We start from the raw sequence: 21,306 nt of genomic DNA, 5'->3' as shown, positions 1-21,306 counted from the left end.
GCTCTTTGTCACCAATCTCGTAATTGAACTCCACAGGTGACAATTTCTTGGAAAAGTAGCCAGAAGGATGCATAGCGCTCTCAGAAGTAGGACGTTGAGACAGAAGGGCACCAACACCAGTCTCAGAAGCATCAACCTCAAGGATAAAGGGTAACATAGGATCGGGATGTGCCAACGCAGGAGCAGAAACAAAGGCAGCCTTGAGCCTCTCAAAGGCCTTAATGGAGTCTGGAGACCAACTCTGTGGGTTACCGTCCTTTCTGGTCATATCAGTCAGGGGTTTGACCAGGGACAAGAAGTTCCGAATAAACTTCCGATAATAATTGTCAAACCCAAGAAATCGTTGCAGAGGATGTATACCCATGGGTCGGGCTCACTGTAGGACTGCTGAAAGTTTCTCTGGGTCCATCTAAAAACCACTAGTGGAAATGACATAACCCAGGAATTTAACCTGTTCACTATGGAATTTGCACTTCTCCAATTTACAATAGAGATTGTTCTCTCTTAGTTTCTGAAGCACACGACAGACATCTGTGTGGTGGCTCTCCAGGGACTTGGAAAATATGAGGATAGCATCGATATACACCACTAAACACAACTGCCAAAAGGCATTACATGGTACTCATAATGGCCTGTTCTGGTATTAAACGCAGTTTTTCACTCGTCGCCCTGCTTAATCCTCATGAGATTGTATGCCCCTCTCAAATCAAGCTTTGTGAAAACCGTTGCTCTCTTGAGGCGGTCAAATAACTCCGTAATCAACGGAATCAGATTTGCATTCTAAATCATGAAACTATTGAGACCCCTATAATCAATACAAGGTCTCAGTTCACCACTCTTCTTCACAAAGAAGAAACCAGCAGCAACAGGAGACGAGGATTTGTGCATGAAACCTCAAGAAAGTGCTTCTGCATGGCCTTATCCTCCAAGACAGACAAAGGGTAAACCTGGCCACGAGGGGGTATGGCACCAGGTTGAGGGTCAATTGCGCAATCATATGACCAGTGTGGAGGCAAACTACCAGCTTGATCTTTGTCAAATACATCGCTAAAATCGCAGTACTCCTCCGGCAGGGAGGAGAGTGAAGAGTTGCACAGGAACTTGGCTACCTTCTGGAAGCATGTCTTACTGCATTGTGGCGACCAGGAGAGAACCTCAGCACGGAGTCAATCAAAAGAGGGGTTGTGCCTCTGTAACCAAGGATAACCAATAACCAGCAGAAAATTAGGAGAAGAAATAACTTGGAATTGGATTATAGCATGGTGAAGAGCCCCTGCGGCCATGGACAACAGAACAGTCCCATGAGTCACATGGGCAGGCTGTAGAGGTCTCTTGTCAAGAGCCTCAATGGAAAGTGGAGTGTTACGCAGCTGCAGAGGAATCGAGTGCTTCGATACAAAGGCAGCATCAATGAACAAGCCTGCAGCCCCAGAGTCAATTAGAGCCTGTATCTTGACGGAGGACTCAGCCCAAGAAAGGGTAACCAGAAGCTTATCCTTCTGGATAACTGGGGATGAAACAACGACACCTAAAGTCTGTCCATGACAGGACCTCAAGGTTCGGGCTTTCCCTGGATGGGTAGAACAAGACTTCAACAAGTTATATGCCTGGCCACAATAAAGGCACAATCTCTCCCTCCTCCTAAAGGTTCTCTCATCTGCAGAGAGACGCGTGAAGCCCAAGTGCATGGGTTCACTTTCCCTGACCGACTAGGTACCAGGAGGCATGGGAGGTGAGGGAGGTAAGGGAGGCAGGGGTGGGACTGCAAAGGTTGTAATGCAGAGGTGAAGTGTGGATGGAGATACAGATGTGAGCTGTGGATGGGGATACAGATGTGAGCTGTGGCTGGGGGGTACAGAGGTGAGATGTGTATGGGGATACAGAGGTGAGGTGTGGATGGGGGTGCAGAGGTAAGCAAAGAGTTGTGCAGAGATGAGCAATAGATGGTTACTTTGGGAGGTGATATGTCTGCCCCTTGTGCTGATTTTTTTCTGTGCCCTTTGTGATACAAACACCTCAGCAGTGCACAGTAGATGCTCCCAAGCACTGTGTGTCATGCAATACTGAGTGTAGTACTCTGTGCCTCTTGCTGCTTGTGCAATGTGCAGATTATTTGGCGCTCTGCTCTATGTCTTTCCACAAGGGAAGGTGAGCTCCTGCACCTATTCTCTGATAATAAAAGCACTGGCTACAAGTAATGAATCCCAGCTCGCCACCCCTGCTGTCTCTCCCCTCCTGGCTGCAGAAAGACCAAAAGGGCATGATGGGACATGTAGTCTCAGCCAGAGGGTGGACAGTGCATTGATGTCAATGGGGCATGGACTACAGCCCTCCCCCAGCTTTGCAGCAGTCCTGTATGACTTCTCTATTCCTGGCCAGTCCTTCTATTGTAGGCGGCATAACTAGTAATTTATTCCTGGCAGCCCATGCTTGAGGATGTTGCTCACAATGGGCTTTGTTCCTAACCACTCTGCTCTGCTCATTGCTACTAACAAGTTATAGGAGTTTCCTGTCTATTAGTGGGTCCTCTCAGATACCCAGTCTATGGCGTTTAGGCAGTGAGGAGTTGATGTGCTATAAACTTTAGTAACCAATCAGTGAGCCGTAATGATGTGCTATAACCTCTAGCAAAAAATCAATGTGCTGTAATGATGTGCTGCAACCTCTAGCAACCAATAAGTAGTAATGATGCACAGTAACTTATAGCAACCATTCAGTGAGCAGTAATAATGTGCAGTAAGCTCTAGCAACCAATCAGTGAGCGGTAAAGATCTGCAATAACCTCTAGAAACCAATCAGTGAGTGATAAGGATGTGCAGTAACCTCTCGCAAACCAATCAGTGAGCGGTAAAAATATGCAGTAACCTCTAGGAGCCATTCAGTAAGTGGTAATGATGTGCTGCAACCTCTAGCAGCCAATCAGTGAGCAGTAAGGATGTGCAGTAACCTTTAGCAACTAATCAGCAAGTGGTAAGGATGTGCAAACAATCAGTGAGTGGTAATGATGTGCAGTAACCTCTAGCAACCAGTGAACTGTAAAGATGCGCAGTAACCTCTAGCAACCAATAAGTGAGCTGTAAAGAGGTGCAGCAACCTCTAGGAAACAATCAGTGAGTGGTAAAGAGGTGCAGTAACCCCTAGAAACCAATCAGTGAGTGGTAAGGAGGCGCAGTAACCTCTAGAAACCAGTCAGTGAGTGGTAAGGAGGTGCAGTAACCCCTAGAAACCAATCAGTAAGGATGTGCAGTAACCTCTAGCAACCAATCAGTGAGTGGTAAAGAGGTGCAGCAACCTCTAGGAAACAATTGGTGAGTGGTAAGAAGGTGCAGTAACCTCTAGAAACTAATCAGTGAGCGGTAAAGATGTGCAGTAACGTCTAGCAACCAATCGGTGAGGCTGGGCTAATCAGTGAGTGTGGACCAGTTCATTTTGTTTACATTATTAAAGTTTTTTGACCTTATTATACAGGATTTATATAGTATTGATAGCTTGCGCTGTCCGTTACAACATGGGGGCAAAGAGTACAGTTAAAAAAAAAATCTATACATAAGTCTATGCGTGTGCAAATTTACAGGGGGGCTGGGGGCAAAAAATGTTTGCCCAGGGTCCAATCAATATTAAAGATGGTCCTGATCCCCTCTTCATATTCCTATCCTCAGCCCCCCCCTTTATATCATCGTCCCTCTTCATATTTCTGCCTGACCTGCTCTAACCCCCCCCCCCCCCATCATTCACAGTAGTGACATAGCCCTCTTTCCTATCCTACCTTATACAGGGTGAGGGGCAGAAAGCTGAGGCAGACCTAGAGCTGGCATGGGGGGGGGGGGGGGCAGCACTGTTCTGAATGGCCAAAACTTCACAACTTTTTCTGTTAACCAACTTGTGATTGGTTGCCAGGACTGCGCTGCATCCTAGCAACCAATCAATTGCTGGTTGATTAGAAAAGTGAACCCGGGCAACTCCCGCCCTCTGTGCAGAACTGCCCTGCCCCCTGATGTCCATAGTGGAAGTTTAGTTGTATAGAAATAGGAGGTATACAGTAGTGGGTTAGCGTGGAATCGGCACTGCAGTGTGTGTGAGGTTACATGTATTCCAGGTTACCTTGTTCCCAGCACAATGCTGTCACCGCTGTCTCCTCCCTCTCTCCACCCGCCTTTCTTCTTATAGGCTTCTCCCCATAGAGGCGGCCCTTTAACTCCATCCTACACAAAGAATTGCGCTCTCTCTTCCTCCTTGGCTTTCTTCTATCGATCTGCAGCCAGCTCAGGGTGTCGGAGCTTCCTGTTACTGAAATCACCTATAGATCATAGGAGCAAACTTACTGGGTGAGTGCAAGTCCCCATACATGCATATGGATCAGTGAAGGTGGGATCAGGTAAGTATCCGGGCAGGGGGGACGGTGAGTCCATGTCATCGGTATGTACACGATAGCCCAAGATATGTCTATATATGGAGCGATCAGTGACAGATCATTCCCCCAAAACATGGCTGCATCTGCATGGCTGCCTTTGCCTAATATACATTGCTTAATAATAAAAAAATAAAAAAAAGAGAGGGGGGGGGGGAGTGTGCTCCCTTTTTTTTTTTTTTTTTTTTTTTTTTTATTATAGGAGGGAAGACAATGAATTAAATAGTGGATGGAGATTTATGCATCTTGTAGAATTAATCACATTTATTCTTTTGACCCACAATTAAAATTTTAATCTGCTTAAAAATCCACAATTTAAAAAAGAAAATGGGGCTGTGCTATTAAAAAAAAAAAAAAAAAACACTAAATGCAAGAAAAGTATACTGTGAGCAGATTCTAATAGAGACAGCTGACATTGGTGGGGACACCTGGGACTTGTAGTGCTTCAGAGAAAGGAGAGAGCCTGTTGGTACATGTAGCTCTAAAATGTTCCACAGCCAGATTTGTAATCTTCTTTATGGTAGCCATACATGTAACAATCCCAGCAAACTTGTGATCGGTCTGGAGGGTAAAAATTTTAAAAGTTGACTATATTACAAGTGTGTGTGTGTGTGTGTGTGTGTGTTTTCTCTCTCTCTCTCTCTCCCCCCCCCCCCCCCAACAGACAGCAGGGGTTTTACGTGGCAATTTCTGTGTGCAGTTTGGCATATGCATTTGTAATGAGTTTGCAGCTCCCCCCCCCCCCCCCCCTTTTTTTTTTTTTTTGGCATTATTTATTTTTTACCACGTTGCAGTGCATTCATGCATGTTTTCATGCATTAAAAAAAAATGCAGCATGCAGTACTTTTTTAGGGGCTTGTGTAGACCACAATCCCTGCGTTCAGTTCTGCATGTACTTTTACGTGCATTTGTGATGTGGTTTTGAATTCATGTATGTTTTACATGCTGCACTCCATTTATTTTTATTTTTTTTAACTAAAGTGTATGTGTATCTTTGTATATGTGTAAAATATATTATCTCTATATAATTATTTTTTTATTTTTTTTTTCGTTAGATTTACCAAAAACTATATAGTAGAATGGCCTGCCTGATTGGATAGTTTAGATAGGAGTTCCTATCTACATCAATTTGGCAAAACTTTTTTTTTTACTTTAGTTTTAGATGGAGAGGGATTAGAACACTTGTCAGTTTTTGCGCTGTCTGTGTCCCCGTTAATGGGATTCACCCTCTCTATTTGTTTTGTTTACTATTATCATTAAAAGTAAAATTTTAAAATCCTAAATTTTTTTTTTTTTTGGTTTGTCCCCAGAAAAGTAATAGAGGGGAAATCTTCCAATGGGGACACTAGTTTGGTGACTTGGGGGAATCCTCAAGGGATTCCCTTTTAATTTGCAGGGATTTCCTCTCACTTCCTGTTTGACTATGGGGCAGGAAGTGAAGGGAAAATCATAATGGGACACAGATGGCAGCAAAAAAAAAACTGATGAGTTATCCCTTGGAGGGAGAGAGAGAGACCAGCCCCTGTAGTTTAATTGCCAGATTGTAACTAATATGGTGAGCCTTTAAAGGGCCAGTATCAATGTAGCCAGCTGTTTTTTTTTGTTTTGTTTTAAGCCGGCCATAGATGTGCGATTTTGCAGGAAAGAAAAATCACTTCATTTCCCCCATCAACACGGTCAGTGTCAGCCATTGTGTTTGCCCGAGGGGGAGGGGGCATAGGAAGCCACCCCCACCAGGTGAGTACAGTAATTACTGCTAGTGGCTATAATAGCTGCTGGCAATAATCTCATGTAGAATCTGACAGGCTGGTTGTACCCAAGTTGATCACTCAACTTGGAAACATTCAGCCTGCCCGTACATGGTTTGAATCTTGGATGGCCGGCTTTATAGAGTTAAAACTGAAAAATGCAACTAATGTACTGGGATTTGTAGAGCTCTAGAGACTGGGAAATGCAATTCTAGTGTCCTGGGGAATTTTTTTTATTTTTTGTTGGAACAGGAGTGGAGGTAGCTGCGATGTCAAGGTTACACGCCCAAGAGAACTGTAAGACCCCATAGATTTTCTGCAGATTTTTGTCTTCAGATTTACCAAAACCATGTAGTAGGAGTTTTAATTTGTCTGCAATCAGGCAGGCCCTTGCACTACATGGGTTTTGGTAAATCTGAAGATGCAGGAGAAATGTGGGTATAATATCACAGGACTGGTAGTTCTACAGGGCCAGGCAAAATATTAGTAAGGCTAGCTTGGACTTGTCTGCAGATGACAGTAGGGTATGCTGTGCTGGATACTGTATACCAGGCATCACTAAATGGCGGGCCAAATCCGGACCCAGTAGCAGCCATATCCGGCCCCCAGCCTCACAAATAGTTGCCTGCATGTTTTCTCCCACAATCCTTATATACTAAGGAGCCCATAATCCTCATATACTAGGGCCAATTTTGGACAGAAGCCAAATAACCTACCTGCATGTCTTTGGAGTGTGGGAGGAAACCCGAGTACCCGGAGGAAACCCACGCAGGCACAAGGAGAACATGCAAACTCCAGGCAGGTAGAGCCATGGTTGGGATTGGAACCAGCGACCCTTTTTACTGCTAGGCGAGAGTGCTAACCACTGTGCCACCCAATATAGGGTATACAATGTGTAGGTGAAGTGTACTATGCCACCAAATGGGTTGCTTCTGTTACCAACACGTCTCATCTGCAGAGTTCTGCTTCACCAAGGGCACCCTGGACAGTGGGCTGGCAGTGGATCGGACATAGCTTTGCCATGTTTTAGGATGTTGGAAATGTACAATTAACAAGATTTCTAGCGCTGAGGCTGCAAAGATTGAAAGGGAAGAAAAAGCTTCTCATATGTTTATACCATCCTCTTGTAGCAGAACGGTGAAAACATGGAAATCCCCTACAGCCCAGATATTGTACAAAGACCTTTCTGATCTCTTGAATAATCGCTCTGTTTATTAATCCATCTACACTGATCACAAGGCTCTATAAAAACTCTAGGGCTGCCAATAAAGCCTTAGGTCTGCGTGACTTCAGTGCATCTGAAGCATGAGAGGAAGTTTAACAAAACCATAAAATGATGTTCTCCCTGTGCCTTTGTGGGTTTCCTCTGGGTACTCTGGTTTCCTCCAACACTCCAAATACATGCTGGTAGGTTAACTGCCTCTTGTTTTAAGGCCTCATGCACAGTGGACGTTATATTAAAAAAAAAAAAAAAAAAAAAAAAAGCCAGCAGTGTTGGCTGTAGAAAGCTATAGCTGTCGAGAGTGAGTTTTTTTTTTTTTTTTTTTTTTTCGTTTTTTTGACCCCTTTCACACTGGCAGCGTCTGGCCGGAAGCGACACCCATTTTTATACTGTGCTTTTCAGGACACTTTTTACCAAAAAAAGTTCAGTATTTTAGCACTTTCAAAGTGCTATTCGGCCGATTTGGAAGCTCTGCCCATTCATTGCAATGGGCATGGCGTTTTTTTTTGGGGGGGGGGGGGGCTGCGTGGTAACTGCGAGGAAATCACTGGGCTCTTGGTTGCAGCACGTTATTTCTATCAAAACCACTTATTTGACTGTAAAAAATAAAAATAAATGGGCTTTCAGGAGATTTCAGTATTGCTTGCTAACAGAATGCTGTTAGCTGTGTCTCAATCGCTCACTGAAAATCGGTCCCCTTCTCGGAGCAATGCAGGTGTATGAGCCTTGACTGGGTATCGTGCACAGCTGCATCAGCTTCTGTCTGCTCCAGTCTTGGAGGAGGGGAGGCTGCACCTCCTCCATTTACAAAACTCCTTCAGTGAAAACAATACAAGATTTTTTTTTTTTTTTTAGTAATGCCTATGAGGCTCCATGCACACTGGAGCTCATAAACGGCATTTTTTTTTTTTTGAAAGCCCATGAACTCCACGCTATCACTCTGTTATCCTATGTCTCCATGCACACATGAACGTTTATCAGCAGTGGAGTTTATGGGCTGTTTCCTGAAAGTCATAAAATTGCATTCAGAAGCAGTACTGGAAAATGCCAGACACTGATAAAAGGAAGACAAGGTGAGCTTTCTCTTTTTTGGGTAGAGCTCTGCTTTACATTACACTTCCTGGATTTTAGAGGTCCTGGTGACACAGCCAGGGCCTCACAGATGCCTCCTGAGAAGGCTACATCACCAGTGCATTCCTGGGAAATTCTGTGTAAACTCTGCATCTCTTGGCAAAGACATCTTCCTCCTTCCCTTTTTTTTTTTTTTTTTTTTTTTCTGCATGCACAGGATCTTCTTGTGCAGGTGGCAGGTTAGAAATCCAGGAAGTAAGGAGGGGTAGAATCTTCAGAGTTTTTGGAATTCGTTGGAAAAAAGCACTGGGGGGAGGAAGAAAAGTTAAAACAATTCTCAGAAACTAAAGCCTGCAATTTTATTAAATCTATATTTTGCTTATGTCTTTTTGTATTTTTATTTGTTATGGTTCGCGTAAAGGTCGACTTTAAAGTAGCTTGGTTATATAAACAGCGGTTACATCCCCAGCTAGTGACTTGGAATGTTTCTGTGAAGAAGCCCTGATGTTTAACAGGAAGGAGTGGGTGAAGGGAAAAGTCTTTTCAAAACTTCCGCAAATACGGCTTCCTGCGTCTAAGTGTCATACCACAGTGTATAGGTTTCTTCATGGATATACCATGACTGCATGTTGGGGAAATTGCTAATGTAACGTTGTTACACTATAGTTTGTGAATTTTTTTTTGTTCTCATACCCCCTTCAGGTTAATGCCATACTGTTCTGCTATGCACAGCCTTCCGGTGCTGCAGTGTCTCAGATTCTGTGGGTCTAGGGGGCTTCCATCTTCACCTGGTCTTACTTTCAGGGTTCCAGCTCTTCGGGCACTTGAATGCCCAGGCCAAGATGACGCCACTCCTGAAAATATGTACGGGAGGGTCATCACAGCACAGATCAGGTGCCATTAATGCATGCTGAGCTGCGCATGCATGGCTGTGTACAATACAGCAGACGGGGAAGAAAAGCACTTATGACCGGGTCCCTCCTGTCATCGCCCTACTTATCTGCATGTAGCACCCTGGAGTTTAGTCAGGGTTGCTCCTCAAAATTGACTTGCCAGGAATAGTCATCTTGGCCAATTGTTAGAGAGCCATTGATTTTGCCCTAAGTTTGGCCTTGTTGCACTTTTCCTTATCTACCACTAGGTGGCCGGGTACTAGATACGATAAGGGCAATGCAAGGTCAGATTATGGGTATATGGGGTATCGCAGCCAATGGGCAGGGGTGTTTTTGGATGCCTTGGCCTGCTGGGAGAGCCTATATATTTGCGTGGAGTCCGGTGTTCTATGCCACCTGGACAGCTGTCTAGGAGGTCGTGTGTTGTACTGCACAAAAAATGCAGTACAAAAGTGTGTGTGTGTGAGAGATAAAAAGAAAACTGAGAAAAGTAAACTTTTCGTATGAGGGCTGCCGTTGTTGACCACCTTCTGAAAAATCTAGTTTCCTGGCTTGTATGCTGGCCCACTGCTACCAGCAAGATCTGAGTAACTTTTCATAAAATGGCAACGTTGGAGAGAGGTCAGAAGTTCTCATCTGCATTCTTGTTCCCAGTCCCTTGCTGGCTTTATTGAAGCCAAAGGACTATGATGGCAACCTAGCATTTTCCGAAGGAAGGCTCAGCAGTGGCAATCCTGCATGTTCTTCGCATGAGAAGTACCTACCACATTAATCTACCACATGTAAATAAGAGTAGGCAAAAGAATTAGAAGTGGCTGATTAGGCCCCTTTTCAGTTTTTCAGGCAGATGTTATTGGGACCTCCATTCTATGGAGCGGGTATAAACGGACTTGTTTCCTTTTACACCCACCTACATCACCCCCCCTCCCCCTGGCTGAACAAGTGGATTGCAGATGGAGCACCATGTGAAATAGGTCTACACATTATTCCAAATTTGTGACCAGTGAAGTCTGAAAAGTCTACATGTCTTATATCCTGCATGCTTTTTTCAAGGTAGGAAATGGTAACAGACGAGGGTAAAAGCCCTGGAACCTGCACCTTTTTTTTTAAAACAAGTTGGTTATCACAGCTCCTATGTTATCTTGATAGGTTCTTTAACCACTTACCGGCTACAAAGTGGTTTCAAAATCCTGACTGGACAGCATAGGATTTTGAGTTGCGGCGATCGTTGTTGCGGGGTGTCAGTCTGACACCCCGCAACTGAGATCTCGGTAAAGAGTCTCCGACAGATACTCTTTACCACGTGATCAGCCGTATCCAATTGGCATGCATTATTGTTTGGCACTGATTGCCATCCATCAGTACAAAACAAAGCGACATTGTATTGCATATCAGTGCCCATTCATGCCGCTTATTCATGCCGCCTATCCGTGCCAGCTATCAGTGCCAATTTGTGCCACCTATCAGTGCTGCCTATCAGTGCCCATTGGTGCCAGCTCATCAGTGCCCATGAGTGCCGCCTCATCAGTGCCCGTCAGTGCAGCCCCATCAGTGAAGGAGAAACATACTTATTTACAAAGTTTTGAAACTGAAACAAAAAAACATATTTTTTTTTCAAAATTTTCGGTCTTTTTCTTTTTATTTGTTTAGCAAAAAAAAAAAAGTAGAGGTGATCAAATACCACCAAAGGAAAGCTCTATTTGTGGGGAAAAAATGACCACGCAATTGTCATTCAAAGTGCGACATCGCTGAAATCTCAAAATTGGTCTGGGCAGGAAGGTGTTTAAGTGCCCAGTATTGATGTGGTTAAAGAAACTTTAGTTAGATTCTGTATTTTGATTTGAGAAAAAAACAAATGCTATAGCTGCTATCTTTTAAAAATCGGATACCTTACCAGTGCATGTGGTCCACTGTTGTCTTCCTATAGTTTAGTGGTCTCCAAACTGCCGCCTAAGGGTCAGATATAGCCCATTTCTTACCTTTTTATCTGGCCCTTGGGCCCTATTCCAATGACGGGGCACTATTTCCCCTACCGATCCCATCACTGGGGCACTATTCTGCCCATTAGAACCAATGATGGGGCACTGATGCTGGCTGTCCGGCCCCCCCTAAAGCCTGAAAGACAATAAACTGGCTGCTTGCTTAGAATGATTGGAGTCCCTGGTTTAGTTGGTTTTTCTTGATGCTGTGGGTTTCTGGTGCTGCTATCCTGGATACGGGAGCTATCCGTGGCTTCCTCAGGAACACAGCTGGCTTTCCACTGCACATGCGCAAGCTTGTGAAGCGCTTTGTCATTGGACCTACAGCCTCTTCAGACATGTGACAAATATAAATTGGTACTCATTCTCCCCCAAAATAATAAATAAATAAAAAACAAACCCCATTACAGGTGGAGGAGGGAGCAAACCAGCGGGACCTCACTTTTTGAGCGAAATTCCACTTTAAGTGAATGTTTGTTTGAGTGAGTATAGATCTGCCCTTATTTCTTCCATCATGTACAGCCTTCAGGTCACATGCTGCCCACTAACCCTCGCACCCCGCCGGTCCCCGTCCCGGTGTGCAGCCTGTGCTATACGTTGGGAGCCAGATAAATGCAACTGGAATGGCCGATGCAATGTAAACAAAAGCCACGAATGTGAAGACTGCCCAAATTTACCTGCACACTGGCTCTTAAATGTGGGGTCCTGTTGTGATAAGAGGCAAGGGCTGCTACTCTGAGCTCACAGCTATGGATTGCTGAAGAACTTGATGAAGGTTTAAAGGCAAACTCCATCTTAACAGGTTACACGTCCTTTAGATGTAGCATGGTGGCGAAGCTGCTCTATCCGCCACCACACTTTTAGTCTGTTCACACTCCATGCAGCCCTGTACCCAAAGCTCCGTAACTTGGTATGTTTCAGTGGCTGCAGAAAGTCTTCAAGAACTTGTATAGTGCACCCACAATGTACGGATAACTGTTGCAGTGCTTTATGGGCTACTATGCAAACAATACCTTTTTTTTTTTTTTTTTTTTTTTTTCCTGTAAGTATGGGTGTAGAAGGTAAAAATAGCCTTTGAGAGAAGGATCACAGTGAATGTGAGTTTCTTTACAATTCATGTTTGCTAAATTGATGGTTGTAAATGCAAAACTGCCTCTTCGTATCTTTTGTGATGAACATCTGAGCTGTGGGGTGCATGTGATGTCCAGTACTGGACATTTCGGTGCCATTTAGAATTATTGGCACTGCAGAGCACACACCTTGTTTCTTGTGTTACTATGCATTGTGTGTTTTACCACACAATAATGAAGCAGCAGTGTTTTAATGCTAGCCTCCGGACTTGTCTGGGGCCACAACTAGGGTCCCCTATATGTACTCAGTTGACCACCACTGCCTTGCATAACTGTACCACAACCATCGTAGCCTGTTGTACTTTGACTGTTTGGGCACTTTAATCACACCAGGGAAGGGAGGGCAAGTATGTGAACTATTGGTCTCATTCCTATCAGTCATAAAATGCTGGGTATGCGCCATTTGCTCAGCCTTAGATAAAGTTGATTTTTGACTGCATCTTTTAAACATTGAGGGCTGTCAGATGGGGAACACTAGGGAGGGCTTAGCCTAGGGGAGAGAATGAGTCTTGACTTGAGAAAAAGTTGAGATTTACGCAACGTGCACTCTGGCTTTATGTCTTTAAACACAATCCATAGAAAAATCCAAAATGGGACAAGTAGTGACTTTGTAGGGTTACATTTCTAAGTTTATCAGTATAAAAACAGGTTTAGTTAATCAGTTCACTTGAAACCAGATGTTGGGGCCTGATTACACAATTTCCTTGCGGTTGTTATTGCATTACATGGTAATATGTGCTATGCACGTTGATATGGTGCCTTTTATTCTGAAGGGAACCCCAATGAACCTCGGCACACACTCGGCCAGCCATAGGCAGTTTGAATCTTGGTTCAGCAGGGACTGGCCAAGATTCAAACCATGCATGGACCTGCTGATTGTACCCAAGTCGATCCATTGATCAACTTGGACTTAACCAGCATTGGATTTTTTTTTTAGGATGCGGTTCTTGCCAGCAGCTATAGCAACTAGCAATAATCATTTTGCTCTTCAATAAGGGGATGTCTCCCATAGAGCTATCAACATGATCTGTGTTAATGGGGGAATTCTGTGATTATATATAAATTTATATATTTTTTTTTTTTTTTTTCTTTCCTGCAACCCATATCATCTATGGCCAGCTTTATTTACAGTTCAAGTTAGTGCATTGTGCTTTTAGTTTCTTTTTTTCCCCTGTTAACCACTTGACCACTGGGCACTTAAACCCCCTTCCTAACCAGACCAATTTTCAACTTTTGGTGCTCACACTTTGAATGACAATTAGTCACGCAACACTGTACCCAAATGAAATTTTTGTATTTTATTTTTTTCACACAAATAGAGCTTTCTTTTGGTGATTTTATATATATATATATATATATATATATATATATATTTTGGCACTTTACATCCAGCCCACAGCGCTGCTGCCATCTCTGACTCTCCCCTCTCACTCTACCAATCGGTACAGAGAGGGGAGGGAGGAACCAGTGTCATGACGTGACGCCGGTTTGTTTACCATGATGCGCCGGTTCCGGTCACGGATGTTCCTGGGTGCGCGCGGCAGCAAGATTCTGGGAGGACGTCCATGGACGCCCTCCCAGAATAAGCCGACCGCGTTGTAGCCATCTTTCGGCTATGGCCCGGTCGGCATGTGGGTTAAAGGGGAACTAACGCTAATTTGTAAAAGACTGCATGCAAGCAGATTTGTGCCAATGGCTCCCACTGCTGTCACTGAGTCCAGTAAGGAGGGAGAGAGCTCTCAGGCACAGTGATGGATCCAGATCGGGCTCAGGTATGTATTTGGGGGGGGGGGGGGGGGGCTAGGGGAAACATAAGTTTTTGCCTTGTTAGCCTAGGTTCACATTAGAATTATTATTTATTTATTTATTTTTTTAACATGTTGCGATCTTGAAAAAAGTATTTCCTGATTTCTTTCTATGCAGAGAATTCGCTCTGCTAAAGCCGACAGCCGGGCAATCTTGCAAGAATCAACATTCTTTAGCAGTGGAAATAAGTCTAAACACTGTAACAATTTGTCCTTTTTAGATCAAAGAAATACACTTTGGTATGCAAATGATGGAAGTTGAACCACTTGCATACTAAACCTTTTTCTGACATTTGTTGGTTTCAAGTTTAAAATCTTCTTCCTTTTTTCACTATATATATATATATATATATATATATATATATATTGCTGCCGAGAGAATCGTGACCCTTTTTTATCCTAAGCAAAAAAAAAATTGTGATTCTCATTTTGGCCAGAATAGTGCAGCTCTAGTTCACATATATGCAAATACAATGTTAATGACACCCGCAGATCAAATCGCAGTGCGAACTCTGAACTCGCACAGGAATCGGATCGCGTGGGTGAGAACACCCATTTGATCCAATTCTAGTGCATGGCTGAAAACTCGCATTGCATGCGATCAGCACCGCAGTGCAGATGAGAATCGCATGCGATGTCTGTTCATACAAGTGTGAACCTGGGCTTAATGAAGAGAACACACACCTACGCAATGATTCTGTAGCAGCTACAAAATTGCTTGTATCATGTGACCATAATCGCAACTGTAAATGGAAAGGAGGGCAAGTAATAAGTACCACATTGCTCTGTATAGAGTACATTCTTCCTTTGTATTTATCAATGTACACTTTTTGGGGATATAGGAATGAAATTTAGATTTTTTATTTTTTTTCTTATATAATTAAATCTTATGAAGGTATTCCATTTAAATTGAAAGATGACTTTTTTTTTATTTTTTTTATATTGCAGATTGATAATGAATGTGGAGCATGAAGTTAGTCTCCTGGTGGAGCAGATCCATCGTCTTGGCACAAGAGGTAAAAAAAAAAAAAAAATGGCTCGGTGAATATGAAATCTTGTCAAGAAATCTCAAGTAGACCTTTATCCAGACAACAAGCTCTTTCATTTGTTTCCACTTGTCGCCTTTTGCTTACAAAGTTTAGTAGCTCAAGCTAAAATTTGATACTCAAGTGACTGAAGTGACTCCTTCCTTCTCAGGCTTCCTCTGAAGTTTGACGGAGGGTAGGTTCACACTGTGACAATCTGATTTTTGATCCGCTTTTTTTGTGCAACTATGTAGTGCAACGTTGATGGGGTCTGCCTATCCTGTTGGGCCAGAATTGCACTTGAATTGTACCAAGTAGTACAGTAACTTCTTCCAAAATTGCACTGTGCTGAGTTGCATTAATGTGAATGGGCACCATTGAAAACCATGTGATTTCTGTTATCATGCGACTCTGTGACATCTGAAATTGCACTAGTGTGACTGAAGCTTAGTGATCCTCCATCCAGCCAGAATTGATGTGCTTTCCCTTTAGCTAACTTGGTGCTCTAAGAATCCGATTTCATGTTTTTAAATTGTTTGCCAAACAAAGATTTTATGAATATAGTGTGAAAACGTTTTGAAGAACCCTCATATAAAATAAAATTTCCAAAAAAGCAGGCGCTTTGTTGCTTATTAAAGATATGCAATTAAGTGTGCATGACAATCGGCACCACCCGAATTATTAAGTGCAAAGAAAAAAATATATTTTAAAAGTGACCCTGTGTATATATAACACAGCTGCTGTACACTCTAAGTGGATTCACTTCACTATCCGTTTTGAACCAGTGAGTATTTCGATTTCCATATACAATATTGCACTATGCATGCACATATAGTGCTACCATTACTCATTCACTACATAGCCATAGGTTAGAAAAGTCCATATCACCACTGTGCCTATCGTGTGTGACTAATTGCAATACCTACCTCTTCCTAATGCAATGGTAAGTGCTCTCTCCACACCCCTACAGCCAGCAGCTATCTATGGGGGCACCCGAGCTGAGTCACTGCTCAGTGTGTCGATTCAGACAGTAAGCCCGACCTGGCCCTACCCCCCCTCTCTGCTGATTGGCTAGCTGACTTTGACAGCCACGGGAGCCAATGGTGCTGCTGCTGTGTCCCAGCCAATCAGGAAGGAGAATCCTGGACAGCTGAGACTTGTGGACAAAGAGGGACCTTAGGTAGGTTTTAGTGGGGCTGCTGCACACAGAAGGTTTTTTATCTTAACTACTTAACGACCAGGCCTCTTTTTCAGACTCAGTGTTTACAAGTTAAACTTATTTTTTGCTAGAAAATTACTTGGAACCCCCAAACATACATTTTTATCAATTTTTTTTTTCCAACACCCTACAGAATAAAATGGCAGTTGTTGCAATACTTTCTGTCACACTATATTTGCGCAGCAGTCTTACAATCGCACTTTTAAAAAAAAAAAAATTTTTTTTAATTGTTTTATATATATATATTGTGAAAGATAATGTTACGCCAAGTAAATTGATACCCAACGTGTCACGGTTCAAAATTGTGCCCGCTTGTAGAATGGCGACAAACTTTTATCCTTAATCTCCATATGCGACATTTAAAAAAAATTCTACCGGTTGCATATTTTGCATTTACAGAAGCGGTCTAGGGCTAGATTGATCTACCAATCCTGGTGATGCCTCACATGTGTGGTTTGAACACAGTTTTCATATGCGGGTGCTACTCACACATATGCAGTCGCTTCTGCACATGAGCTTGGCGCGTGTTTAAAAAAAAAAAGTTTTTCTTATTTACGTTACCTTTTTATTTTTACACTGTTTTAAAAAAAATAATTAAAAATAATTGTCACTTTTTTTTTATTCCTATTACAAGGAATGTAAACTTTTTTTTTTTTTTTTTTGTTCTACTTTCAATTAGAAACTGCAAACAGGCATGCAGTGTCTCCTCTGCAATGCAATAAACTTGCCTGCTTGCAGTCTTCTTTAGAATGTATGCTGAGCTACAGTGCCTTGCGAAAGTATTCGGCCCCCTTGAACTTTTCAACCTTTTGCCACATTTCAGTCTTCAAACATAGATATAAAAATTTTAAATTTTTGGGAAAACAGAGTCCAAATAGAGGAAAAGTGGGACATTATATATTCTAAAAAATTTTATTTTTTGTGAAGAATCACCAACAAGTGGGACACAATTGTGAAGTGGAACGAAATCTATTGGATTTTTGAAACTTTTTTAACTAATAAAAAAAAATGAAAAGTGGGGCGTGCAAAATTATTCGGCCCCCTTGCGTTAATACTTTGTAGAGACACCTTTTGCTGCGATTACAGCTGCAAGTCGCTTGGGGTATGTCTCTATCAGTTTTGCACATCGAGAGACTGAAATTCTTGTTCATTCTTCCTTGCAAAACAGCTCGAGCTCAGTGAGTTTGGATGGAGAGCGTTTGTGAACAGCAGTTTTCAGCTCTTTCCACAGATTCTCGATTGGATTCAGGTCTGGACTTTGACTTGGCCATTCTAACACCTGGATACGTTTATTTGTGAACCATTCCTTTGTAGATTTTGCTGTATGTTTGGGATCATTGTCTTGTTGGAAGATAAATCTCCATCCCAGTTTCAGGTCTTTTGCCGACCCCAACAGGTTTTCATCCAGAATGGTCCTGTATTTGGCTGCATCCATCTTTCCCCTCAATTTTAACCATCTTCCCTGTCCCTGCTGAAGAAAAGCAGGCCCAAACCATGATGCTGCCACCACCATGTTTGACAGTGGGGATGGTGTGTTGAGGGTGATGAGCTGTGTTGCTTTTACACCAAACATATCGTTTTGCATTGTGGGCAAAAAGTTCGATTTTGGTTTCATCTGACCAGAGCACCTTCTTCCACATGTTTGGTGTGTCTCCCAGGTGGCTTGTGGCAAACTTTAGACAAGACTTTTTATGAATATCTTTGATAAATGGCTTTCTTCTTGCCACTCTTCCATAAAGACCAGATTTGTGCAGTGTACGACTGATTGTTGTCCTATGGACAGACTCTCCCACCTCAGCTGTAGTTCTCTGCAGTTCATCCAGAGTGATCATGGGCCTCTTGGCTGCATCTCTGATCAGTCTTTTCCTTGTCTGAGCTGAAAGTTTAGAGGGACGGCAAGGTCTTGGTAGATTTGCAGTGGTCTGATACTCCCATTTCAAAATGATCGCTTGCACAGTGCTCCTTGGGATGTTTAAATCTTGAGAAATCTTTTTGTATCCAAATCCGGCTTTAAACTTCTCCACAACAGTATTACGGACCTGCCTGGTGTGTTCCTTGGTCCTCATGATGCTCTCTGCGCTTTCAACAGAACCCTGAGACTATCACAGAGCAGGTGCATTTATACAGAGACTTGATTACACACAGGTGGATTCTATTTATCACCATCAGTCATTTAGGACAACATTGGATCATTCAGAGATCCTCGCTGAACTTCTGGAGTGAGTTTGCTGCACTGAAAGTAAAGGGGCCGAATAATTTTGCACGCACCACTTTTCAGTTTTTTTTTATTTGCTAAAAAAGTTTAAAATATCCAATAGATTTCGTTCCACTTCACAATTGTGTCCCACTTGTTGGTGATTCTTCACAAAAAATTACAATTTTATATCTGTTTGAAGCCTGAAATGTGGCAAAAGGTTGAAAAGTTCAAGGGGGCCGAATACTTTCGCAAGGCACTGTATCCCTATGCAGCTCAGTTTACATTTCAGCACAAAGCCTGTGTGCCAGGATGACTGCACTCCAGTACAAACCATTGAACCTGGACACATTCCGTTACCTGGAAGACGGCAATTAGAAAACCGGTGCTGGCAAGGGACCTCAGTCTGCTGAAGAAGAGGTAAGTATTGCAGACTTTTAGTTCCTCTTGAACTGAGGAAGCTGAAGCTGAATCTTTGCTGAACTGAAAGAAAACAGTACCTCTTTTCATTGCGATGCTAATTTGATGTAACTTTTTTTTTTTTGTTTGTAGACCCGGATGGAAAACTGAAAGTAAAGTTCGGTGTATTATTTCATGATGACCAGTGTGCCAATTTATTTGAAGCCATGGTTGGAACCTTAAAAGCTGCCAAACGCAAGAAGATTTTAACATATGATACAGAACTGCTTTTACAAGGGGTACATGATGACACAGATATTGTGCTGCTTCAGGAGTAATCTGGATTACAGAAGTCATTTTGCCTGCACTAAAGAGTAACATCCTTTTTAGTCGAAAGAGAAAACTATTTTCTTCAGGAAAACCTGTGCACAATCAAGATGATAAATGTGGTATTTTTATATCGGACATTCATGATAACTTTTTCTTTTTTGTTACATTAATGTTTTGTTAGAAAATACATTCCTTTGGCACCTTTAATGTGTACCAGCAATAAAGTGTATTCACAATTTAGAATCCTGAAAGAGTATCTGTGTATTATGTAAATCTTCCAAATATTACAAAAAAAACATACTGGCGCTGGCTCCAATGTTTGTAGTATAATAACATCTGGATATATTTGTATTGTCATCCAAAGTGTTTATTTAAAGTGTTGCTAAACCCAGGACCCTGCATTCACTGTATCTGGTCTCTTACAGTACACAGAACATGGAGGATTCAATTATTAGTAAATGTAAACTGCTAAATACCTTTTCTTATCAACAGTATAAAGCAGACTTATGACCTCTATCAGTGTCCAGCTGAGCACTAGTTAAAGCTTGGAGGAGGAGTTTTCATTTTCCCCTGATTGTCCTATGAGGCTGCAGGACCCCTGGACCCTTGGTCTGGATAGTGCTGATTGGCCCTGTGCGGATCACATGCATGCTCTAGCAATACACACAAACTGAGTGTACAGCTTGCCTCCAAGGCTCTGTTCCATCAAGAGATGGATTGGGGACAGTGGAAGAAGAGGAGTATCAGAGAAGACAGGATCAAACAGCCTCTTTACACACTGCAGAGGATTAACCCCTAGGTCCCACAGTGAGTATAATGAGCTTGCTTTACTGCATATACAGACTGATTTTACTGTTGTGGGTAACCCTTTAAGAATCTTTGCTTTCCAATTTGGTTATGGTAGATGATTGTTATGCCAGTGTTTTGAGAAAACCGCTTACAAATCTTATTGGAAACGCATCTTTAATAAAAACAAAAAAAAAAACCCTATAAAACCCAAATTGTGTTCTCTAATCCCCTTATCTCTTATACCACAAAACCACTTAATACTTTAAGGGATGCTAAACTTTGGTTTAAAAAGAAATATCTATGTATTCTTAAAGAGGAATTTTCTCTCAAAAGGAGTCCCGCTGGTTTACCTCCTCCTCCCCCCCTACCTATAACTGAGGTACAGTTTTTGGTTTTAAGGAGGGGGTACTGGGTACCGAACTTATTTGTTTTAATCAATGCCCACTCCCACTTCTGCATTCCTCACCTAGGTGAGGATGACTTCACTTGCCCCATCCCCAAGGCTGCAAGACCATTAACAAAACACGCTGCACAAATACAATGGTGAGCTTGGCTGTGGGTCCTCGGAGCCACAGCCACATTCTGTATCCAAGATGCCAGTCACCTGCAGCAGTAAGAAGCACTGGCTGTGGGAAGACAGGTCTGGAACCCTGGCATTGGTAAGTAATTGATATATAAAAAATCAATAACCGTTAATTGAAAAGATGAAGAGAATTTTTTTTTTTTTTTTCTATCATCTCTCTATCGCATCACCCGTTTGGTGTTGGAATGCCAGCTGAATACAAAAAATGGCACTGTATAACAGGATACATTCTATAATAAAGGACCACGCCAAGGTTCTGGGCTAGCTGAAGACTGACGTTTTCACAAAGACCAAAACAATAATCTGAAGATAAGCTGCTAACAGCGGTACTACCTTATCCACCATCAAAGTAACCATTCAATCTGAAAACTATGTCCCAAGTGGGCGCTGTGAAGAAGGAGGTATGGTCAAAAAAGTAGCATGAAGAAAAAATTAAAATAAAAATGTAAACAGGAAACCCAACAAGCCCACTCAGGCTCACCAACCAGCGATTATGAAGATGGTGACTGTA

The 21,306-nt window shown here is 42.5% G+C and overlaps 1 protein-coding gene across 1 annotated transcript; it reads left to right on the top strand.

Moving 5' to 3' along the window:
* Nucleotides 1–4,164: 4,164 nt before the first annotated feature.
* Nucleotides 4,165–19,674, top strand: ABRACL (ABRA C-terminal like). The gene is made up of 3 exons (XM_077486745.1): nucleotides 4,165–4,325; nucleotides 15,205–15,272; nucleotides 19,247–19,674. The coding sequence occupies exons 2-3, from the start codon at nucleotides 15,212–15,214 to the stop codon at nucleotides 19,429–19,431; spliced, it is 246 nt and encodes an 81-aa protein (XP_077342871.1). The 5' UTR covers nucleotides 4,165–4,325; nucleotides 15,205–15,211; the 3' UTR covers nucleotides 19,432–19,674.
* Nucleotides 19,675–21,306: the final 1,632 nt, after the last annotated feature.

The sequence above is a fragment of the Lithobates pipiens genome, unplaced genomic scaffold (assembly GCF_037356315.1).
Source record: "Lithobates pipiens isolate NorthernLeopardFrog02 unplaced genomic scaffold, aLitPip1_a1.2 Scaffold_18, whole genome shotgun sequence".
NCBI lineage: Eukaryota > Metazoa > Chordata > Amphibia > Anura > Ranidae > Lithobates > Lithobates pipiens.
The sequence above is the reverse complement of the archived record's forward strand: the minus strand, read 5'-3'. Positions and strand labels throughout refer to the sequence as shown.